The sequence below is a fragment of the Channa argus genome, chromosome 3 (assembly GCF_033026475.1).
Source record: "Channa argus isolate prfri chromosome 3, Channa argus male v1.0, whole genome shotgun sequence".
NCBI classification, from domain to species: domain Eukaryota; kingdom Metazoa; phylum Chordata; class Actinopteri; order Anabantiformes; family Channidae; genus Channa; species Channa argus.
In genome coordinates this window covers 8253063-8277283 of record NC_090199.1, presented here as the reverse complement: position 1 = coordinate 8277283, position 24221 = coordinate 8253063, and the positions used below count along the sequence as shown (strand labels likewise).

The window sequence follows — 24221 nt, the reverse complement described above, 5'->3', positions numbered from 1 at the left end:
GACTCTTCAAAATAATAGACTTGTTGTGTACCAATACTTCTCCTGTAAAGCACATTTGCTCTAGTTAAGCTGGTGTGTTTAGACATGTTTAGACTTGTTTTATTCAGACAAAATAGTTGCCAGCTAAACATGAGCTGCAATACATCCTGTCTTTGTCAGGATTCTATTGTTCAGATAGATGGTCGGGACACATTGGTTATTTTTGAGGGTTAGGGTTCATTTGTTGTTCACAAGACCTTCCTTAACCGTATGGTTAAATCTGATAAATACTTTTTAATTTTGATACTGTATGTGACAAAGAATAGTTTTTGTGGCAGGATAATTCATTCTCCTCTTCTCTGAATACTCATTTTCCCGTTGCATAAAGAGCAACTACTTTGTGTCACATTCCTGTCACATCCAAGAAGCACGTCCTCATGTGTTTTTATCTAATATGCTTCTGATATTTTGTCTACCCCCTTTTGCATCAACAAGTGTAGGCTCGTTATTAGTGTAAAATTTTACAGCAAATGAGGAACTAACATTTGGCATCGGACCACACACTCAGTGCCAATGTTCAGTACTTCACTTTTCAATAATTCTCTCGATTTTGGTTTATATTATCATGTTTTGTGGTTTCATGGTCAATCCAACTGATTACTCTTTACACTAGGAATGATGAATCTCACCTATACAAGTTTTCCTCTCCTTCTTGCTTTTGCCTTTTCTGTTCTTTCCAAGTCAGCTGGCCTTCTTGGCCTTTGTCAACTTGTCCCATACTCTTTGTGTGTGTGTGTGTGTGTGTGTGTGCACGCGTCACACTGTCTAAGCGAACTTTGCACTGAGGCTGATGTGATGCGTCAGAAGCTAAATTAAGGCCCTGACGCACATATTTTTTCACACACTTTCTCTCAGATCAAAACACACACACACACACACACACACACACAAACATACCCTGTATTCAAGCATTGAAAGGGTGGCTGAACAGTAGCATGAAGGGGTAGTGTATTGATAAGTGAATAGTGAATGTGGATTTTTCACCAGTAGAATGTCAATGCCTTCATTTTCTCACAGCCTACAGTCTTGCTAACCCTAGACTTGTGACAAATACAGGAATAAAGGCAGAGGGGGGAAGAGAGGGGAGGAGAAGAAAAGAGTGAATGAGAGAGACAAATTTGGTAGCTGGCAGTTGATGGATGGGCTGCAAACAGCTTGTCTTCCCCTGGACTCCATGATAACATGGCGTTCTCTCTTCCTCACTGTCTGCTCCTCTCTCTACTCCATTTCTGCGACTCTTACTTTTTTTCTCTGTTTGTTTTTTCTTCCTTCTCAGAGAAGGCGTCTCCTTTTCCTGTTTACCTCCTCAAACTCTGAGATGCCTCAGAGCTGCTGATTTCTGAAAGTTCTTTTAATGTGTATTTGCTAAATGTGCTTTTTGCTGCACCCCGAGGAAACACTTGAAATCTAAATGATATCTCTCCTGTTTTCACCCGTTTCCTAACTTCCTATCTTCCCTTTTCATCCCACTTCTTTTCAACTCATTCTCTCTGGCTGATGGACAGTTGGCAAGAAGAACCGTGGGTCAACAGGTAAAGAACCCATTTACATTTACATTATCTTCCCTGCTCTTTCTCTCTGGCCCCATCTTTCTCTGTCTGTGTAAACAGAGACAAATATTGCAGTGACCCTTTGCTCCCACCAGAAGGTCAGAGCTAAGGGCTGCTCAGTTAAATGCTTTGCTGAAGGTCACAATGGTTGCAGTGGTGGGTACACGCTGTAAAGATTTTGTAGTGTGTTTTCTGCTTCTAAATTCTCATTCAAGCGTTTAAAACATAGCATTATAATGCAAATGCCCCCGGTTTTTAAATATGTTCATATATTAAGAATGTAGAGCTGCAGCAAATGTACTGAGAAGATCAGAGAGATCATTTAGCACCCTGTGTTGGATGTGCTGTATTGTGCTTTCATAGTGATTTGTAGAAACAAGGGAAAACGACCAGCTCAAACAAAACCTGAGTCTCGGAATTATTTAAATCAAGTTTTGTCAGCCGACGTCTCGGCTTTGATCTTTATCACTCCCCTCAAGGAAACGAGCTTCAGCAAAGTAGGCAATGGGGAGTGACAATAATATATGTTTCTACCTCCAGGAATGTTGACTCAGAGCTGACAGGGGGATGCTCGGGTGGAGGTGGGGCTTTTCAGATGCTATATGAGGAGTGGCAGAAAGTGTCAGCGTAGCTAAGGAAGAAAGTGAGCCCAGTTCTGAGCGTGGATAGGTTACATGGTATGTTGCAGCGAGAGGAGTTTGCCTCGTGAATGTAGTGGCAGACTCAAGTTGACGGCCTGAACTTACTCTTAGGCTTCACCTCATTTAGATAAAGTGCTGAATCTGACATGCTAGCACTTTTAGGGACTCCTACCTGAGCTTTTCAGGTGCCCGTTCTTCTCCTCACTCTTTTCAAGCAGCCTCTTTGTTGCAGATTCACAGTAAACCAGAACAATTGTAAATGCCATCCGAAGTGTTTATCTTTGTTGATATGCAACCACTGAGTCACGGAGAGCCGAGTGCCAAAGGGCCTGCTCTAATGTCACTTAATGGGTACATACTCCTATAATTACATTTGTAAAAGATTGACATATTGTCTTTTTGCCCTTTTAGAGTAGTAACTGTGCATGTGTGAGTGCATTCAATTTTTCAGTGAGAGTTTTAGTAAGTTCACTTAGTAGTTTCATATGAGCTCTTGTCAAATGGTGATTATTTTCAGAATGAATGGCGAAAACAATTAACTTAGTTTTCCCCACTCTCCCCAAAAAAAGTTTGCAGGCATGGAGCATTTGCACACGCCCTTAGTTCAGCAGAGTGATGATGAAATGTTACCTCATTATGTCATTGTGGGTTTTGTCAAGCAGCCAAAATACCGCAGCTAATATAATACTCAAAATTAATCAAATAATCATTGAGCTCTCCCCAGAGCCTAACTCCTGCTCTGGCTCTCCATTACTGCTACATGTTTCCTGTTTCATCTTCCGTTTCTCCTTCTTTCCTGTCTCTCCTTCTCCACCTTCCATCCCTTGCATGGAGAGATGACAGAGACAGATAGAAGGTTTGGCAGCTGAAGGGAGAGATGAATATTTAAAATCAGGCATCTATCTCGGTCCTCTCACTGCTTCCCATTGTCTGTGTCTGTCTCCCCTTGGGGCTTGGATCTTCTGCATTTGTGTGGTGTGGTTTTATGTGTGTGTGTGTCTGTGTGTGTGTGTGTGTGTGACATGCCTTGGCTTGTGGTTTTATATTGGCATTCTGAGTAGTGTAGTCAGACGATGACACTTAGCTGTCAGCATGCAGCATTAATGAGCGCAGTGACACGCACAAACACTCACCCCACTCTCACACACATGCACTATTCCCAAGAGAGATCAGCAAATGATCACCTTTTCCTACTTCATTTATTTTTGTGTACCATCCAAAAAAAAAACCTCTAAAATATTTAAGAAGAGCTCTGTATTTTCTTTAACCTCTCATTTCCACTGCCCTTTCTCTCCAAGGTTCTCCTTTTTTTTTTCCTTCTTGCTTTCTCTTTGAAACATCTCACCCTCTTTCATTCTCTAGAACTCTTTGTCGCTCTCTTGTGTGTATGGTCTTCTCAGTGTGATATGTGTTAGTTGGCTGTGAACCCTGCAGACGCTGATGTGACAACTCTATTAATACACAGTCAACTACCACCAGCCTCCTCCTGTGTGAATTTTTGTGTGTGTGTGTATGCATGCAAGGGTCGATGAGTGCGTGTGTGTGTGTGTGTGTTCGTGTTCGCCCCTCAGCCAATGCCTCCTCTCTCTAGGACTCAGCAGAGATTTGTCTAAAAGGCTTAAAACACACAAATCTCCAGTTATAGAAAGATCATACACACACACACACACACACACACACACACACACACACACACACACACACACACACACACACACACACACACACACACACACACACACACACACCAGCTGACTCACTGACACTATAGGGAGTGTGGAGTGACTGACAGGTTTAATAGGAGAACAAGCTGTAATCTGAGAGAATCCATTCAAAGACGGATTATGTTGTAATCTGTGGATGGAATAGTCTTTCATCTCTCTCTTTCTCTGTCTCTCTTTTTTTTTTCCCCTCTCTCTCTCTCTCTTTATCCATCTCTATCTGTTTCATGCTGTAAAGCTGCACCAATCCTTTTACTAGACCTGTTTTATTTATTTTTTTTATCATTTCCATCCTTGATTTAATTTGGGATTTTTCTGCTTCCAGTTGAAAGACACACACACACACACACACACACACACACACACACACACACACACACACACACACACACACAGACAGCTGTGTCACCTCAGCAGCACTTTACTGTCAATTAGCAATGATTGCACTGACGAAAGCGTAACGTTGCAAGCGTCACCGCGTCTTTGGTGCTAAATTATACCTACAGTACATCCATATGCACAAACACACACATCAACTCACACAATTTATGTCTCCTCCCCCTATCATCAGTTTTGATGTATTTATTTTTTTTACTGTTTTAGCAGCTCATTTTTTATCGGTCCTTTTTCTTTAATGAGTCTTTTCAGCCCCAAGTTGTTTTTCGGATATTGCTTCGTTATACCATCACCCCCCTGCAATTTTTTCTGTCTTCCTTCTCTCCATCACTGTTACTTTCCCTCTCTCTGCCACATGGTGTTTCTCATTTGCTAAATGAGGAATCCAATAGAGTTAGATTAAACTTCTGGACTCTTTTTGTAAAATCTTTACAGGGAGGCTTTTAGCTGCCACAGCTTGCACACACACGCGCATGATAACACTGTCTGCCAGTTTGAATAATTCTCCTTGTTTAAGTTGAGGAAGATTAATTTAATAATCCATGTTTAAACAACAAAATTGTGGGAGATAAGAGGATGATAGGGAGTAAGAGAGAAATTAGGCAGTCGACGACGAGCAATACAGACAAGATGAAGTGATAGATTTCCCTAGAGAAACAGGATGTTAGACATGCTGACAAAGAGAAAAGAAGAGTGCAGATCACACAACCATATGGCATTTTGCTTTCCCCTCTACTTCTACCATCATGTCTGTCACTCCAGGAAGAAAAAGACCATCTGCACAGTCCCCCCTCACTTTTCCCATCTACATATACTATATTCTTTCTCTCTCCTCCGAGCCCTTTCTTTTCCCTTCTGTGTTCTCCCTTGTCATACTGGTGTTCTTGCTGTCCTGATTTGTCTGTCTGCTCTCCTCCCCTCGGCCCAAGTTAACAGGTTGGGTTCACATCCCCCTCTGCTCATTATCTGCAGCCGCTGCTGCCATTAAAGCTTCACTTGTGGCTACCAGTCCCTGCCTGACCTGTGCTTGGCACAGTGGACAGCTAATGGACACTCTACTCTTGCTCTCTCTACCCCTACCTCTGCCTGTCCAGCATCCCTCTGTCTCTTTCCAACTTCCACCCACTCCCGCTACCTGTCTTTACTTCTCTGACACCAAACTTGTCAAATTATAACACATAGTACAAGATATTACTCTCTGCACTATGAAATGAGATGTGAAAGTGTCTGTGTGTGTGTGTATGTGTGTGTGTGTCTGTGTGTGTTATGAACAGAGTGATAGAGACCTCCACTATTACTTCCCATCTCTCTTTTTTTATGTCACTTTACTTATCTTCCCCATTAATGGACTCAACCTCTACCCTGAGTTAGAGCATCAGCGAGTGTAGATGTCAAGACAGCCGAGTCATTGTGTGTATGTGTGTGTGCTATCATTCGCCTGTCTTCCTGTACCCGCATGTCTTATTCCATGTGACAGCGGGATATGACTTTTCGGCTCCTTCTCACCGATTTAAAAAAAAAAAAAAAAAAAAAAAAAAGAAGAGAGAATGAGAAGGAAGAATAAAGAGCAGGGAGTCAATTACCACCTTTCCTCCTTCCCTTCAAAGGGGAGATCAAAGCTGCTTCTTGCCTCCCCCGCTTCCCTTCCATAAACCCTCTCCTTGCACTCCCCACCAATCACTATCAGAGCTAGCCTGTTAATTTGTCCTCCCTACTCCTCCCGTATTGAAAATCTAAATATTCATTGATTTTACGGCATATCCACAGAAAGCCCAGCACATGCACTCACTAATATGTAGGCTTCACACATTCTGTAAAACTTTGATAAACAGTTTTTCTTTGGCCTATTCTACTGTTTTTCTACTATTTTGCTGAGCAGATGTTACTGTACACATTTCAAACTGATAAGAATCCTAGTGTGTCCTTTTGTTATGAGAGGCCAGTTACGCCATAAATCATATTCTCACACACAGTTGTAATCTAGTGCATTCACCACTATACTCTCCTACACATCTTTTAGACTATAAATCATTCTTCACATACCTACTCCATTGTTGAAAGATATTGTTTATACAAGAGAATTATGGTGTGTTTGTGTGGGTGTGATTGAAAATATTTCTGGGCTACGAGACAACAGCAGTTCAGAAGTACTGAAAATAATTATAGAGCTTTATTTCACTCGGACTCTGACACACAAACATCTGTTCTCAGTCACAATATACTCTCATTTTCTCTCTCATTTTCTTTTTAAACATTCAGTCAGTTACTGCTGAATTTGCCTCTCTTACAAATAATCATTCTCTCATATTCTGTAAATCCACATTCACTAATCTTCATACAGACAACAAACTTCTTTCACAGTTTTGAAAAATGCATTAATTGCATTGATTACTGCATCGAATTTCCTTAATAAAAGATCTGAGATAGTATTAAAACATTCAGAATTTTGTACACACACAAGTTTTTTTTTTCTTTTCATTTCCTAATCTAATGTGTGATGGTGGCAACAGTGGATTCCTCTAAGTGAGGCAGTCCATTTTGTCTTGGGTTTGAGTCAGCACAATCACACCTTAGCAAAGCCTGCCAACTTCCTACAGCAGCTCCGAAGGTCATTTTCTTATAATGATGAATTGTTAATTTAGGCAAAACCTTAGAAAAGGTTAGTCTGTCCATCCACTTAATGCTGCTTATCCAGATCCAGTTTGGATTCAATAAATGTCCATTATAATTAGGAATTATTAGTACTACTAGGGCTTTGAAAAAATCTGATTTAATGGCCGTGTTCTAGTTTACTGGTTTTTAATCATATTGTAGACAGATACAGAATTGTATTCTGTGTAGTATTAGAAAGGACATCTCATCATAGATGATTTAAACTCGCACTGTATATTTCTATTATTCATTTTGTGGAAACCCAAGGCCTCAATTATCACATATGAGTTGATTAATTACAACACGGTTGCTCTCACTAACTAAACATGAGCACAGATCAGATCTGTTTTCTCTTGCAATTACAAATGGTTTTATTTATAAGAGGTTGACAGAAAAGTGAAAAGTAGTGTTGATTTAAGCAGAACATAAGCAAAATAAAGAAGAGCTTTGACCTAGAGACCTGGAAGATGCAGGGAGTTCGTCCGTCTGTTTTGCAGCAAGTTAATATATTTATATCACAGCAAGGTTTCATTTTAACATGAGAAATACTTTCCCATTTATATCAAAACAAGCTCACCACAGTTTATATTGGATATTTTGACAGCAGCTGTGTCAGACATTGGACACCTTAACTGCTCAAACTGCAGGACCAGCATTTCTGACGTTGAAATCCAATTTATCTTGCAGTAGCCTAGCTGCTGAAAATTCAACTTGATTCTAAAATTGGCCAATTTGGAATTAAAATCCGTCTAAACACCAGTGCCAGATAAACACTGGATGTTGATGCTGCATACACTGTAGGGATCAAGTGTTATGGAGAGTTTTGGAGAGGATGACTGCATGTGTAACGGGGTGTCGCAGTGAACGTGAGCGGCTATTGTGATATATGTCTGAGATTATGCAATTGCATGAGTGTGATTTATGAACAAAATTGCCTCATATTTTTCTTTCTGTCACAGATCCTGAGTCCGAGCTTGTGGCTCCAGCAATTGTGATTGGACCCAGAGACACAACAGTGGTGGCCGGGAGCGAGGCTACTTTAGAGTGCATTGCTAATGCCAGGTAAATTTCTTTTATGTACAAAAACAAGCATACACACACACACACACACACACACACACACACACACACACACACACACACACACACACACACACACACACACACACACACACAGAGTGGCCAATTCCATTCCTGCTAGACAGCACTGTTTTCTTCCAGGGCAATTAGAGGACACAACATAAACTCATAGCTCAGCAAGTCTTTCCCCACAGTATCAAAGTATAGCCACACACACACACACACACACACACACACACACACACACACACACACACACACACACACACACACACCACTACCAACTTAACTTAAACAGAAGTTGGATCAGAGTCTCATCTGACATCAGCAGAGAAGCTAAACACACCCACAAGTTCACACTGGTAAGTAGTGCTTGAACACATTCACACACTTTCTTTAGTTGTGAGGACATACAATAACATCCAATCCCAGACTTTAATGGCTAAAGGTAAATGTCCAACAACAACAACCCTTATCCTAGCCTAAATTTATTTTGAAACTAAACCTTCGAGCCCTTTATAGTTGTAATAACTGCGAAAAATTACAAATAGCATTCTTAAAATTAATTACCAGACAGCACCATTAAATCTCTTTAGTGAATTTTCTCACCGTATTCAGGTTACTCAAGTTGGCAGCCACTGAGCTCAGCTGTCTGAACTTTGTACTCTAAATTGACACTAAAGTCATTTTCAAGATGTCAAGTTGTACAAAACTGAAAAGCCTGTGATGGTTTTCTTGTCATGGTGTACTGTAGAAAGAAACATAGCAAAAGCGCTAGGGATATCAGATTTTCCGTTCTTGTGAGTTTTGTGGGTTTGTCAGCATTAGAACATCCACTCATCAGGTGTGTGCTCCGTCCAGACTGTCAGAGAAAGCTGGTGGAAAGTGTTTAAGTGCGAAGTGCCCAGTCTTTGAAAGTCTTTAGGTGTGAGGCCACTACTATTTGGACCAACAGAGTCTCTCATCAGCTTAACTGTGCTATGGATTGATGAGGATTTTACTGAGGATTTTAAGTCATTCTAAAAGCAAAACAGTTTAGTACTGGTATCAGTACTCTCTATTGACAGGTACTTACTCTAAATGTAAGTACTTGTATTTGTAATCAGCCTGTGATTGGTATCTTGACATCCCAAAAAAAGCACATCATGTTGGTACTGTAGTACCACAGAGTTGAATGTTCTTTTGGGTAAAAAGTCAAAGAATACTGAAGTATTAAACACTGAAATACTGACTAGTCTGAGTTCTACTGTGTGTCTGTTTGTACCTCCTGCGCTGTACAGTGTAACAGGTGAGACTTAGGTTAAAACACTGTGACATTCATGTTTAGAGGTTTTGTATTCTGGCTGTGTGTAGTAAGACCTTGTTGAAGCATAAATAATGAAGTGTCACTGTTGTAATTGCCATAACATTTATTATATTATGCCTGGTGCACACTAAAGGACTGTAAAATCTAAACCGATTTTTGCCAATGTGGGAGACTTGAGACATACACAGATTTAGCAATTTTTAAAATTTGAATCATAAGAACACATGCTTGAAGATTCAACCAAGCACCAGAACCACATGCCTGGTATGTAAATAACTTTAGAGAGATGGTTTCAGGGACTTGGGATCTCACAGAAACTCGCTTGTTTAAATGTGACTTCAGAGCAAACCAAACATAAAGGCAAACTGTTGTGGTCAGCTCACATGTCAACTGGTAGGATTTGTTTTGTATTGTTTTGTACTGACAAATGAAAGCGGGGGGGAAAAACAATGGATGAAGTCATGGCTGGGAAAACCGAATCAGCACGGCATAGGCTTATTTATTTTGCAGTGTGGAAGTGGGTTGGAAATAAAGTTTTATTCTTAATCTCAAACAAGGCTGGTGAAAGCTACTGCCCCAATTACACACTGTGCGGTTTTTGATGCTTCCCAGTCATCTCACTCTCACTGGTTGCTTGTTTCTGCTGAGCTTTCATTGCAGTTTCCTTTGCACTACAGCATTTCCAGTCAAGTAAATAAAGATTGGGGAGGCTCAGAGCCATTTTGGAGCATTAAGATTGTCTCTGTAACCTCGTCACACTGTTGGATCATTTTGGATGATAATTTGTTCCAACGAGCCTCGAGTCAGTACATTCTTAAATTTGAAAAACCTCATAACCTCTATATTGATTTTAATTGATTGTGAGACATCAATTGTGGAGTTTCCACTGCTTTTGCTGAAAACCAAACATCATTTTGAAAATGTACACTTTTCCAAAACTTGTACATTGAAGATTAATTGTACATAGTTGTACATACAGAGTTTTGATGGTATTCCCTGGCGTCCACAATAAAGAAACGCAATGTCTAACATTTGTTCTTAAAATCACTTTGTGCAAACACACTTTGGGAAAATGCTGTCAGGGCCCTTTCATGAGTATGAATTGCAATAAAGTGACACTCAGGCTACTTTGAACTAATTAAAGTGCTGCTAACCAGGGTAATAACAAGTCTGATTTGTCTGTACTCAGCAGGTTATACCCTGCACTCTACTGGCTCACTGCGCTGTATTGAGTTTCTCTGTGTTTGCACAGGGTTTTTGTTGGATTGTGTTATTTAGTCGGAGGTAGTCTGGCTGCTTTGTTCTGTGAGAGCTGAAGTCCCTTTAAATACTTCTCAGCACCACTTGACCAGTACTTGACCACTGGGTAGCACTTAAGGTATAAAAAAAAAAGAATCAAGCGAATACACCATATTCTCTTTCATGCATAATGAAAGAAATGTACCAGACATTTAAAAAAAAATGTCTTTACAAAAACAAGACGCATTTTCATCCTACAGATAATATGTGTGGTCAGACTCGACTCTTTTTGTTTTTGTAGTAAAAGTAATTTGATCTGTGGAACCCTGATGTTACTTTCTAAAAAGTGTATTTGAGCAACTGTTGGTCTTACTTAGAGTTCTGCTTCAGTGACTCTTCAGTCACTACTGTCCAGTCTTGTGGTTTCTATCAACTTAAAACCCCAATTTGTTCCATTCACCTGACATTACTATTTGAGTGGAAGTGCTTCAACCGGGTTTCCATAACGGCGTGCGTACAACCTCATGACTTCTTTGTCAGTTCAAACGTTTTCTACTGCCGCTCATCCGCCATTTTCTTCTGCGGTGGAGATTCTGGAAATGTTGAGAGAAAGGTGAGTTTAAACATTTTGTGCCAACTAACTAAGCAGTTTTACATAGTAGCACAAAGTTAATTGACAGACTTGGCAGCAGTGGTGAAATTTGCTTGAAATTTTTTTAACGGGATTATAAGCTTGTGTCCTCCCCATCATTTTGAGAAAAACATGTATTTATTGCGGTGGCAGTTATTTCCTCTGCTCCCCGGCTCAATGAGCGCACCGGTGGCCGAGAGAGGTAAACAATGACTGGAGAGAGGGAGCACCAGTTGTGAGAGCAAAGCAGCAAATTAGAGACATAAAACCTCAATAATAATCACATAGTAGAATTATCACATTTCTGACAGTTTCAACCTAAAAACTGAGAAGTTATAACCTCGTAAAAGTATTGGATTGCATTAAATTGCACAGGGGGTCATAATGTTATGCCTGATCGCTGTATCTCTTAAGACAATGCATAGAGAACGCATAAGAGGCATTCATTCAATATGGATCACAGAATTGTGTATTTAGAAAACAAGACACGCTACAGCTGATTTGTCTATTCTTCTCTATGGTTGAAGCTCTGAAGAAAAACAGGATTTCACCATCTAATGGAGACTGGAAAAAATGAATATTAGACTGGTTATTGCAGAGACCATGCGTGACTTTTACCTATATGTGACAGGAGGTGGTGAAGCAGGAAGCCAAGACCAAGGCCCTCAACAGATACATGCACTGACCTCAGATTAAGAAGATACATTATGCGACTTAGGGTAACGGTAGCATAAATCCATCCACTCTTTGCCTTCCTTCCCTACAGTCAGCTGCAGCTTTGCTTCACTCTATATGCGCCGCCACACTTTGCGCAGCCCTTCAGGTATTCATTGTTATCAAATTAAAATAGGAATGCACCAAAACCTCTCCCCTCACATTGCCAAGATGGCAAGACACCACCCTGTTATGCCTTGGAGTCTCATGTTCTCTTTGGCAGAGGACAATGAATAAAAAGAATGTGAAGTTATAAGGTCAGATCTGTTTTATTGCTGTTATATTTACACCCCATTTCTTTGTCTTAATCAGAACAATGATCCAATCTGTGACCAAACAATCGACGTCCAAACTGATCTGTGAATTTTGTGATACATGGCATCAAATAAAAATGGCAATTTTTAAAGCGGGTGTTTACCTATTAAAGCGGGTGTTTACCCTAATTGCAACAATCTGAATGTCTTTTGTTTCTGGGGACTGATTCAAATTGGTGAGAAGCACAAGAGAAATTTCATCCACTTCCATTGTATTGAGGTGTAGATCTCTAAATCTGGGTGCATAAAGTCTTGATTAGACAAACACTGCTATAGGGAAGTGAGACATAAACATCCACAATCTCTTGCTGGAACCCCAATCCCACCTCCCCAAATTCACTGCCACCCTGTTGCAAACAACTTACCACTCCTGGAAGTTCCATAAGTCTCTAACAAAAATTTAAAATATTCTCCATGATTATACTATTTTTGTTGTAAGACATCACTTGCCTTTAATCGCAGCCTTTATATTAAAAAAATTGACATTGTCTTTGTAAAAGATGTAGCCTGAGCTGTCTGATGCATTCAGGGTCAATACACAGTGTAGGTCATCTGTGTTTCAAAGGGGCTCAGAGCCCAATAGCTCTAAGTGATCAAATTTTTTTATTTCAAAACAAAGCGAAAATTGAGGTCTAAACTGATCCAGGGATATAAAGAGCTGTAGGTCTTCTACAAAAAAAGAGAAGATACAGTCTAAGCCCTTATCTTGTATTCTGATAATGGTGAGGTTCTAATATAGTCAGTGAACTACTGCAGAACAAGGTGCCTGGCCTCATATAGTGCTTTATATTTTGGAACAATACAAGGCAATGGCAGTCATGCAGTAGTCAGTTTTATTAAGTCAATAAAAATGCTGTTTAACGACAAATGTTGTGGATTTAATTTAATTTTTATTTGTTTACAGCCAAAGCCCAAGAAAATCGGTTTTCTGTGATAGTTATAAGGTCCTGGATCAGCTCTTGATAGCAGTGTTTGCCACACTGCTGGGGAAAGCAGTGATCCAAGATCACTATAAGATCCACAAAAGACATTGGCATCATAATAAAATAGTCGGTGCCTCATCCAACATTATTTTGTTAGATTTTTCAAATGCCATTGAAAATCATGAAGCATCTGAAGACCAGAAGACAAATCCACCAATATTCAGAAACTGCATGGCTACAAAGCTCGTTGTGTTGGCACTTTTCTGTAGATGGAAGGATTTGTTGGACTCACACCAGTATTGTGTATATAGAATATAAGAGTGAAGGCTCTTCTGGACACTGGACTTTTCCCAGAACCCATTAATGCTTCAAACTGAACCAAGAGACACATTTTCTTAAAGTACAGTATGAAATGCGTCTACACCAAAGTTGTGCCAAAGTCGTTGGCTGATGATTTCTCAATTAATATTTTCACAGTCTGCTATTTCATTGAGGTTGAATGTGTTTCAGAAAAAATTTAGAAACTCATTTGACAAAACTTTATTACATTGTTTGTTGCCAATTGAACTATTGATGTTGTTCCAACTTTTTTTTTATTTTTTAGTTTTGATAAAGATTACTTAAATACCTAAATATTAAATACTAAGGAAAATTATATAATTAGGTTTTTAAAGCTAATACTTCCAGTTATGAACAAGCATTACATTCATTTGGGGTAAAGTTACTAATTATTTTACCTTGTAGATAAGTTGGAGTAATGCAAACTGTTTATTTGAAATAAAGCAAATCGTTAGTATATATGAAGTAAATCGGTCAGGTAAATAAAAAATTGTAAATCTAATTAGAAAAAACTTTAAAGTAATATAATTAAGTTGTACCAACTGTTCTCTTTTTATAGTGTTTTGACAAATCAGCTCATTCTCCGAGACTTTTTTTTTTTTTTTGCAAAGAACAGTCCACTTTACATTGACTCTTTCTGATATCACAGAAGCACCCAATTTAACATACTCAGTGCAGAGAGATAATTCTGTACCCAGGGGAGTAACTGAATGAAGGGAAACTATAATCAAATGCAGAGCTGAAGTCTAAAAGTATCTGCCATCCAGATGCATTAACCGTTAATCAGTCAGATGCACCAGAGCAGCCATGGTAGAGTCCTAAAATAATAAGAGTTTGATTTAAAACAAGCATTGCCGGTAAGCCTAACATGAACATTCATTTTTGGATTCTTTAAATGTGGACAGGACCCACTGAGTAAGCATATTAAAATGTTTACATATCAGCCAACACTGAGTTTAATTATATTTCCATCGAACTTTGTCTCTACCTGCAGGTGTATTTTTTCAGAGAGAAAGCATCACACTCAACTGTTTCGTAACAAAACATTTTTCAGTCTGACAGTGTTGTATAAAAAGCTGGACTGCATATTAAATGGGCCTGACTGCATTTACATCGAAGTTACCCACTTAGAAGGAAACAGTAGTTTGCAGCAGCAAATTGTTTCTACTTTTCACTTATCATATATGCAAACATTATCCCATTCACCTTAACGTGGCACAATTACCAGCTTGTCTTCTCTCCGCCCCATCTCTGACTATGACGGTCCTTTGTAAGTGCCATCTAACGTCATCAAAGCAATTGTTAAGACAATAAACGCAGAATGTCTTAGTGATAAAAAGAAATGCAATAATAATAATTTAAAACAATGTAACATTAAAAGCTAATTTGTTTAATATTTCAGTAACTTTATTTGTTTATTTATTTATTTATTATCTCTTTAATGGCTGCAACTTTTCACACCTTTCTATCTTAAAAATAATTGTATTATAATGGTTTAGGTAATGGTCACTATTTTGTGATACTATTTTACTTTGATGTATTTTGATGGCTACTGTCTCAGATCAAGACTTAACAACTTTTAAGCTGCCCCTAGAAAAATGCATGTCGATGACAGTTCTGGCTGCTGATGACATGGTTTGCTATTGCCCCTGTTGCAAATTTTCGATGCAGGATCGCTTGTAAGAACTGAACTGTTGCATGTAAATGAACCAGCGACTGAGCGCCTCTTTCATGACTAGATAAAATGCTGTACAAATGCTCTGTTATACACACACACTCACCGAATGGTGTGTTGATGTTGTCTATCCAACACAGAATTTCATTTTACATTAAAACCCATTTCCGTTCTCCAACACCGAGAGTAACTGAGTGAAGCTCCTTCATGCTGAGTAGAGCTGGCTGCTCTGATATACAGGCTGTCATAATTCATTTCCTACCTCATTGACACATAAACTGATGGATTTAATATGTTATAATTGCCTTCTGTCACTTGTTTGCTTCCCCCCTCCCCCCATTCTCCCCACTCCGCTCTTTCACTTCACTTCACTTCACTCCTCTCCTCTCCTCTCCTCTCCTCTCCTCTCCTCTCCTCTCCTCTCCTCTCCTCCCCTTCTCTCCCCTCAGACCAGTGGAGAGCCTTGTGGTGTCATGGAAACGGGATGGGCGTTGGCTGGCCAGTGGGCGTCGGCTCATTATTCCTGCCTCCACCTCTTCTGACTCTGGGTTATATGTTTGTGAAGCGTCGCTAAGCAACAGCACTGCCAAACCTGTGGAAGCAAGGGCACACATCACTGTAATGGGTAAGAAAAAGGCAGTCAGTCTTTCTCTCTCTCACACACACTGCCCCACATGATTATCCATGATTATTCAGGGTAGGCCTGACCCATCACGACTAATGGCGTCAACGTGTGCACCGTTAGTTCCCGTTTTAACCTTGCTCTTGTCTCTTCTTGTACATTCTTTGCTCCAGGCGATTTCATTCTGTTTATTCCTCCATTTATTCTTACTTTTCTCCTCAAAGCGTGACTGTGAATATCCCCAGGCAGCGACTATCAACTACGGGACTACTCGAGCAGAATCTGTTGTCCACACTCACCAACAGACTGTCAACTGTAGTCACAAACAGCTGTTGCATTTGTGTGCGCACACAAATTCATCGTTGTGCGCGCACAAACGCATGCGTACTCCACCACACTTTTATACAGTCATAACAATAGCACCGCGGACAAACATGGCTGTTTGCCCTGCGGCAAAATTAGTTTTGTTCCCTGGAGTCACCAATCAATAGGAGAACACTAAAAGCACTCCAGCAAGAGCGCTCTCGTTACAATCCACTCCTGTCCTCAATGCGTGTGCATAAACAGAGAACAACATACACACAGGCAGGGAGCGTGTGAATGATGAAGCAAAACTTTTCTCCTTCAGTTTATCAAGCTCTTTTTGATCAGCTATGATTGTCGTGGTGAGAGAGCAGCTAACATAAGGAGAGCACACAAACTGTGCCTACAGAATACTCACTAGTTACAAAAGCCTGCCTGAATATTTATATCCCCCTCATTCTCTTTCTATGTCCCCCTCCTCTCAAACCAGTTTTTGTACATTCCTCTCTCTATCTTTCTCTCCACCTAAGTCTAAGGTAGAGAACCTTATCTCCCTTAATTAGGCCAACAGGACTGTTAAGCTCTGCCTGGCAGATACAAAGTCTGCATGCATTCGTATGTATCAGAGGAGTAAAGACTGATGAATGCTTTGGTACTGATCCTCTTTTTCTGCCATGGGCTCAACAGACCTTCAGGAATGAAAGGGATTTCTGAACAGAATAGTGCATGTGTTTGTGTGAAAGAATTAGAAAGCCTCAAAGGTATTCATTATTCAATTTCATTTCTTCTCTGCCCTGATCCAATATTCAAAATATGTATGACACTGCATGCTCATGCTTTATACTATACAGATGACTACTGGCCCAAACAGCAATAAATCTGTTGTTGTTCTTCATTTTTGTTTTGCAGGCAGACGGCAAGGAATTCATGAAAGCTCAAATGTCTAAATCCAGCCACCAAAGCACTTCAAATATTGTTTGTTGTAATTGTGCATCTCGTTCTTTTGCACTCACCTGACTGAAGGGGATTAATGCATCTGTGTTATCGGTGTCATTCCACATGGCTGTTATTCATCCCTTGTTTCCCTGTTCCCTCCTAAATGCTCACTTCCTTCATTCTCTTGTCACATTATTTTTCCAAATTCCTCTGCGCACTGTAGAGATAGGAGATGCAAACATGTTTGGGTTTAGAAGCTACCATGAAGTAGTACAGAACTTTAAAGTCAGTGCAGTCAAGTAGAATAAATGTGGCTGCAACATGGGAATTACACACACACACACACACACACACACACACACACACACACACACACACACACACACACACACACACACACACCTGATCAAAACTGCAGTTTGTCTTACAAATTCATTGTGCCTAAGGGAGGAGGAACGATTGAAAGGGATTTCATTCTCTCCTATTCTTTAACATGTACCAGCAGTGAAATGACAGCGCACTGTCAAAAACAATATTATTGTGGGTTATTATTGTACAAGTTTGGATCCTTAGAAAAAAAGTACAGAAATAAAACTTGTATTAAAATGCTTTTTCCTTATTTGATGAGAATTTCATATTTTTGACAACCAGCATCCACATTCATCATTTAGTGCACACTCTGGACATTTCATTTTCTTCAAAGTCATTTTTCAGTGAACAGGTGCCCCTACTATGTGGAGCCACATTTCCAGAGATGCCAGACTAAAAATGAATTAGCCAGTCTGCCCACCCTCCCCCACCCCCAATCCCCCAACCCCTTCTGGGTTTGCTCACTAAATATTAACAAATATTTTTGAAAGAATTGGAGCTTTTACTGTACAAGAGAGGGAATTTCTTTTTCACATGTACAATTACTCTAATAGACCAAAAGGCATATATTCACATTCAAATAAGGAGAGGTCTTGTCTCAGAGCTGCTGTCAGCATTTAGGGCGCCACTGGTGAAGATGTTTAGAAGGCGCAGTTGGCAGTGAAATGGAGTAGTTAAAGAAGAGGATTGTTTCCCTTGGGAAACTCAGAGAATGTGTTTTCCTGTGACTGTGTAGAAGTCATTTCACAGGGCACATAGACTGAAATCCTGCCTGGCAAAAACACTCAAGATACTCAGATGGGGACACAATTTTATTCTGAGGGTTCTTCCCAAAGTTTCTTTTCTTTCAAAGAATAGCTGCTTGGAGAAGGCCAATTTTGAATTCTTGTTTTAACTTTTTTTTAAATGACGTTTATGCTGCTTTTAGGCCGTTTGCGAGAACCTACTCTTGCACATATATCACCGAGTGTTACTGGGGCATTACTGGGCCCATATATTGAGGCAGAATGTGGTATATGCCGTATTTTAGTGCTTTACATTTTTTTCTGTGAAATTTTTTTCTGTGAAATTTTTTCCTGCAGAACCACCCTCTCTGATTGCTGAGCCCAAGAGGAAGATCTTTGCTGAACTCGACAGAAATGTAGATATCCCATGCCTTGCTACAGGTAGGCTTTGTGTGTGCAATATTATTGTTATTGTTATTGTTATTATTATCTGTGTACTTAAACTTTTCCAATGCTGCACCCCATACAATGTTAAATGTAGGTGGAGGTAGTAAAATAATATCAATAATTGATGACAAAAGTAAAGTCAAATGTAAGCTCTGCTGTGCTATAGTCTTAAGATTGTGTTACTAAGAGTCATACTCATGTTTCTCAAGATTATTTTAAAATTTGCTTAGTATTTGCAGCAGACATCAGCAGCAATATAACTAAAATGCTACCTAAAGCTCACTTTGTTTACTGTTCAGCAACTAATACTAGAAGCAAAACAGCTAAGTACTTGCACCAGTACTTTGTATCGGTGGGTACTCAAATTTAAGTACTTGTACTCATTCTGGGAAAAACTTGTATGGGGACAACCCTAATCATCATGTGCATAAAGCATGTGACTTAAATGTCACTCAAGCAATTAGTGTGGTAACGCAGCTTTTCCCTAATAATACACAACTTAAGTAAATGTGCATTATTTCCATCACATTTTCCAAATATGTTCAGTCATTTGAGGTTTCACTGGGGATTTTTTAATTTTATGATTGAGCTGCCATTTCTTCTTCTGCAGTGGTGCCACTAGCTCTTTATCTCACTGCACCCACAAAATATTACACCAATTTGTGAAAAAGAGTATTAAATGAAATTGTGGAAAATATTATTGTATACTTTTTCAGATTTTTTGGAAATTCATTGTCTGGACTGCATTGAAATAAAATATTGACGAGAAGCGAGATGTAATTAACCACACTCGGTTGTGATGAAAAAAAAAAGACAAATGACGTTCTATTAAGAATATAAAATATATTTTTTTACAACGTTCACATATCTGGCCTTTCACTGCTGTGTGTTACATAGCTCCACCAGTGTCAACAAATTATAGGGAGGTGTTTTACTTGCCATTTAACAACCACTTAGGATAAAGCATACTAGGGCCCATTTTCTGCTGATGTTTTCTGCCAGATAGGTCAGAGACTTAATTGTAGTAAATATTCAAATTGCATCCCCAAACCCTAATACAACACATGTGTTTATGTATATGTCTGTGTAGCGAATGTCAAAGTCTGTTTGTAGTGAGCGATGGTCCTGCTCAGAGTCTCCTGATCGTGGTGTGCCACGGCTGCTCACATCACATCCTGTTTAGGTTTTAGTGTCATTCACTATTTGTAGGACGTAGTTTGGAGACCTCGTGTCACAACAACGGTGACATATTACTTTTGGCAGCATGAGCAGATTACCAGTCTGAGGTCAAATCTGAAAATCGCTGATGTTTAGCACATATGTTTTTTAACTTGAAAAACACTTGGACGAGCAGGGGTGGACGTAGCACTGGGAACTGCAGCGTACTTCTCTCTCTCTCACACACACACACACACACACACACACACACTGAACGGGTTTATGTTCCTCCTCAGTAATCTGATACAGTGGCAGTGTAATTAAATAGCAACGGCCTGAGGGTACTAAGAGAGAGAAGGATAGAGGCTGCGAGGAGGAACGAGGGAAGGAGGAGAGACAGAATGCAGAGTGACTGAGTGAGCAAGACAAGCAGGGGGTGAAAAATACTTCACACATGTCTGTGAAAGCTTGACACCAACAGATTGAGGGAAAAAGTGTGGAATTTATCTCTCCCTCCCTCGAACACACACACACACACACACACACACTTACACACTGGTGTGGATGTTTGAGAGTAATTGCATCAGCCTCCTGCCTGTCATATCTGGCGTGTCCGTCATATAGCTGGGTGCTGATACTGTAGGTATTCGGTGTGCTGCTCTTGGCCAGATCTTTTATTCAGAATGTTTTTGGCACCTTCTGCCACCCTTACCCTACCACCTACACCCTCCAATCAATATGTTATTAGCCAGTCATTATGCCTGCATGCATATTTATAGGGAGAGAGTGGATAACAGAGAAGAAAGATTGAGTGTGTGTGGTTGTTTTAGTGGGAGTTTGGAGTAGTTTGCTCAGCAGTGAGGTCAGCTGCCTTGTTATTATAGAAATTGAAAAATTTCTCCCTGTATATTTTCATGCACGTGGACATGTGTAGGCGTACCCCAGCCCAGGATCGAGTGGTATAAGGACACCGTGCCTCTTTCCAAACTGGCCAACCCTCGCTACAAGGTCACCGCAGCAGCCGGACTGACGGTGCGCAGGGTGCAACCAGGAGACGGGGGAATATTCCAGTGCTTTGCTCGCAATGCCGCTGGAGAGACACAGGCACATGCACAACTCCTTGTCTCCGGTGAGTGTGTCTGACACAACACACATCATTGATATATGAATGTATACATACACCAATGGCAGCGCTTCTTGGGTCAGATTTCTCAACTCACCACCTATTTTGGCTATTTTCTGCCTGTCATGTCTTTATTGTCTTTCCCCTTTACTTTGCCTCTCGTCTATCTAAATTTTGTATTAATCTACTCTCAGTTATCCTGTTCATTAGGGCTGCAATTAAAATTATTTTCATAGATAAATAGATAGATAGATAGATAGATAGATAGATTCAAATAATTACAGTTATTTGTTTGTTTTTAAGCAAAACTTCAAATCCTGTTGATTATTAAATTGGACAAAGAAAAAAGAAAAAGAAAAGTCATTACAGTTCCGAATTTGGAAAAAGGGAATTGTTAAAATTACATTTATTTTTTTGTTTCAATTATTCCACTGATAGATTCAACTGTAAATTTCTTATCAACCCACTTTATTCTCAACATTTGACATATCATGCATACAGCCATGTGCTGCCGATATGCATAATTGGTCATCACCTTCCATTTGAATATCATATGCCTACTATCAACGCCTTTTTTTCCCCATTCTTTTGCCACAATGTTTCACTCTTATACTTACTCTATCTTTTCAGCATTCTGCTATCATCTACCGTCTCTCTGTCTTCTTTCCTTCTCATGCGGTCTTTGTGTTTCAGGTTTGGCCCCCACATTTACATTACCCGCATCTGACCAAACAGTAACTGATGGCAACACAGCCATGTTTACCTGTGAGACAAGTGGAGCTCCAAAGCCTGCCATTACCTGGAGAAAAGGTACCACTTACCTCTCACACATTGTCGTACACACCGATGACGTGTTTGTAATCACAAATGTGCTTAATGGCTCAATTACTGTCCTTCACCTTAAGGCTATTTTATTCTTCTATCTCTCTCTCTCTCTCTCTCTCTCTCTGTAGGACTGCAGGTGTTAGCCAGCGGTTCGGTCCAAGTTCCCAGGTTCACACTGTTGCAGTCAGGTGGTTTACAGATTCAACCAGTGAGCTTTCAGGATTCAGGACAATACACCTGCATCGCTTCCAACTCAGAAGGAACCATAAATAACACAGCTACACTCACTGTCTGGAGTAAGACTCTATTACACTACACACTATATACACAAACAAAAAGAAATCAAACTGCTCATGTGCATTTGCAAGTCAGACTGAAATAGACATTGACCACTAATTTATCGGTAACTGTGCAAGCGCACTAGCGTCAACTAGGAAGCAACAGTGTTTTTGGTTATTGATGCAGTGCTGTGGCCAGGTAAGGGATTGATTAGCTAGTAAACTAATCAATTATCCTGGCAGGTTCAGATTAAAATCTGTGTAATTCGATTAACTATGGTCCTCTGTTGAATACTCTGATATATAAAATCACAAAAAACAAGTAAGGGAGATAACTGATGCCCTCTTCATTCAGTTTGATAGGTGTGGTCAGAATATGTGTCTGTATTTAGAAATTACATTTCTTAATTTTGCTAGTCTGCAAGTATGTCTGCAGCCAAAAATGTATATCTGTATAGACTGTGTGTAGCCCTAGTGAATCGATTGTGTATGTACCAAGAAAACTAGCAGCTGTACGCAGAGGAGCACATTTTCTCGCTTTTTTTACTGTCCAGAGTCGCCATCATGTTTTGTAATGAACATGTGTGGAATGTGTCTGTGTATCTCCAGTTGTAGTGTGAACCGAAGTGTGTGAAATGTGCTTTTGTGCCATTAAGCTTCAGTAGTTCATGGCTAACATGTAGAGGAAATAATTTCCCATTAATCTGGTGCAACATACATTTTCATGTACACATTTAATAAGACCATCTCATGCTAACACAAATCATGAATGCTAAACGATTGTAATTTCATCCTCTCATTTATTCCACCTGTTGCACTTCTCATCCTCCTTTCTATTTTGTCTTCATTCACTTTCTTCATTGACTTTCTCTCTCTAATTTTGCAGGTCGTACAGTCATTTCCGTGCCTCCAACAGACCAGCGTGTTATCAAAGGAACCACTGCTATTCTGGACTGTAACGCTACACATGACCCTAGAGTCAATATCAGGTACCTGCTTGTCAGTTTGCCTTCTCTATTTTTCATGGATTTTACAAATTTTCCATATTTGTATATATAAACATGTAGACTTACTGTACACCTCTTTGTTGCAGCTTCAAGTGGGATCGTGGTGGTGTGTTGGTACTTCCAACCAGTGGGGGCCGTGTTTCTGTGCGCCAGGGGTCTCTCACTATTGGCCAAACGTGGTCAGGCGACATTGGGGATTATACCTGCACTGTGACATCACAGGCAGGCAACGACTCTCGCTCTGCACGCCTTGAAGTGATGTGAGTCCCATGAATTATGCAAATGAGGCAGTGTTTCAAGCATGTCACATAATTAGTTTTATTTTTTGCACAGATTAAAACCACAAGATATACAATACAGCCTGAAAGGCTCAAATTATGTCTCATCAGACCATACAAATGTTTTCCACTTGACTTGAGAATCTCCCACTTGCCTTGTCACAAATGCTAGATTTATTTTGTCCTTTTCCCTTTGCTACTCTCATATAAAGCCGACCGCTACAGAACGTGAGCAACCTGTATCCTTTTTACAGTATCTCCCATCTCAGATGCTGAAGCTTAATACTCCTTCAGAGGAGTCCTATGTGTCTTGGTGGCCTCCTTTATAAGTCGTCACTCGGTCTCTCTGCTCTAGGCAGATCTATGCATGTGCTATATTCCTTCTGTGTTTAAATAAATAATTTACTGCGCTCTAAGAGAAATTTAATGACTAGGAAATATTCTTGAATCTATCCCCTCATTTCTGATTTTTAGTAATCTTTTTATGGAGTTGATTGGACTGTTTTGTCTAGATTTTGACCAGGATACTGATTCACCAGCAACTGGACCTTTTAGAAAGACGTGTATTCATACTACAATCCTTTAAACACATTCACTGCACTCTGGTGATCTATTTTCAGTTTTATACTTTTGATAAATTTAGATTACTTTGTACAGATATGTTTTTACTTGAAAGTCTTATTGTAATATTTTTGTCAAAAAAAGCTAAATTAAATCAACCTTGATTCCGATGGGATGATTCTGTGACACCTACTGTCACCTACAATGAATGTCAATCAATTCACCAACAGGTCTGTCCAATTTCCCCCTAGATCTGGGGACCCCCTGAATGTACTCAGGGGTCCCCAGATCTTCTTCTCTAAACAGCTAAGCTATCCTGCTGATAGCTAGGTTTATATTTAGTTAGAAATATGACTCTTCTCTTCGTCC

General features: G+C 39.8%; 1 protein-coding gene across 4 annotated transcripts in view; it reads left to right on the top strand.

Annotated features, from left to right (window-relative positions):
* Positions 1 to 24221, top strand: part of LOC137123331 (protein sidekick-1-like) — a 249897-nt gene that overhangs the window by 156294 nt on the left and 69382 nt on the right. For 3 of the 4 annotated variants that reach the window (XM_067496875.1, XM_067496873.1, XM_067496876.1), the window contains exons 6-14: positions 1545 to 1571; positions 7959 to 8061; positions 15670 to 15845; positions 18533 to 18616; positions 20715 to 20909; positions 21597 to 21713; positions 21857 to 22024; positions 22893 to 22995; positions 23100 to 23273. In XM_067496875.1, the coding sequence (XP_067352976.1) occupies positions 1545 to 1571; positions 7959 to 8061; positions 15670 to 15845; positions 18533 to 18616; positions 20715 to 20909; positions 21597 to 21713; positions 21857 to 22024; positions 22893 to 22995; positions 23100 to 23273 (1147 nt within the window). The remainder of the gene's footprint in view (positions 1 to 1544; positions 1572 to 7958; positions 8062 to 15669; positions 15846 to 18532; positions 18617 to 20714; positions 20910 to 21596; positions 21714 to 21856; positions 22025 to 22892; positions 22996 to 23099; positions 23274 to 24221) is intronic. The other variant, XM_067496874.1, reaches the window with a different exon arrangement.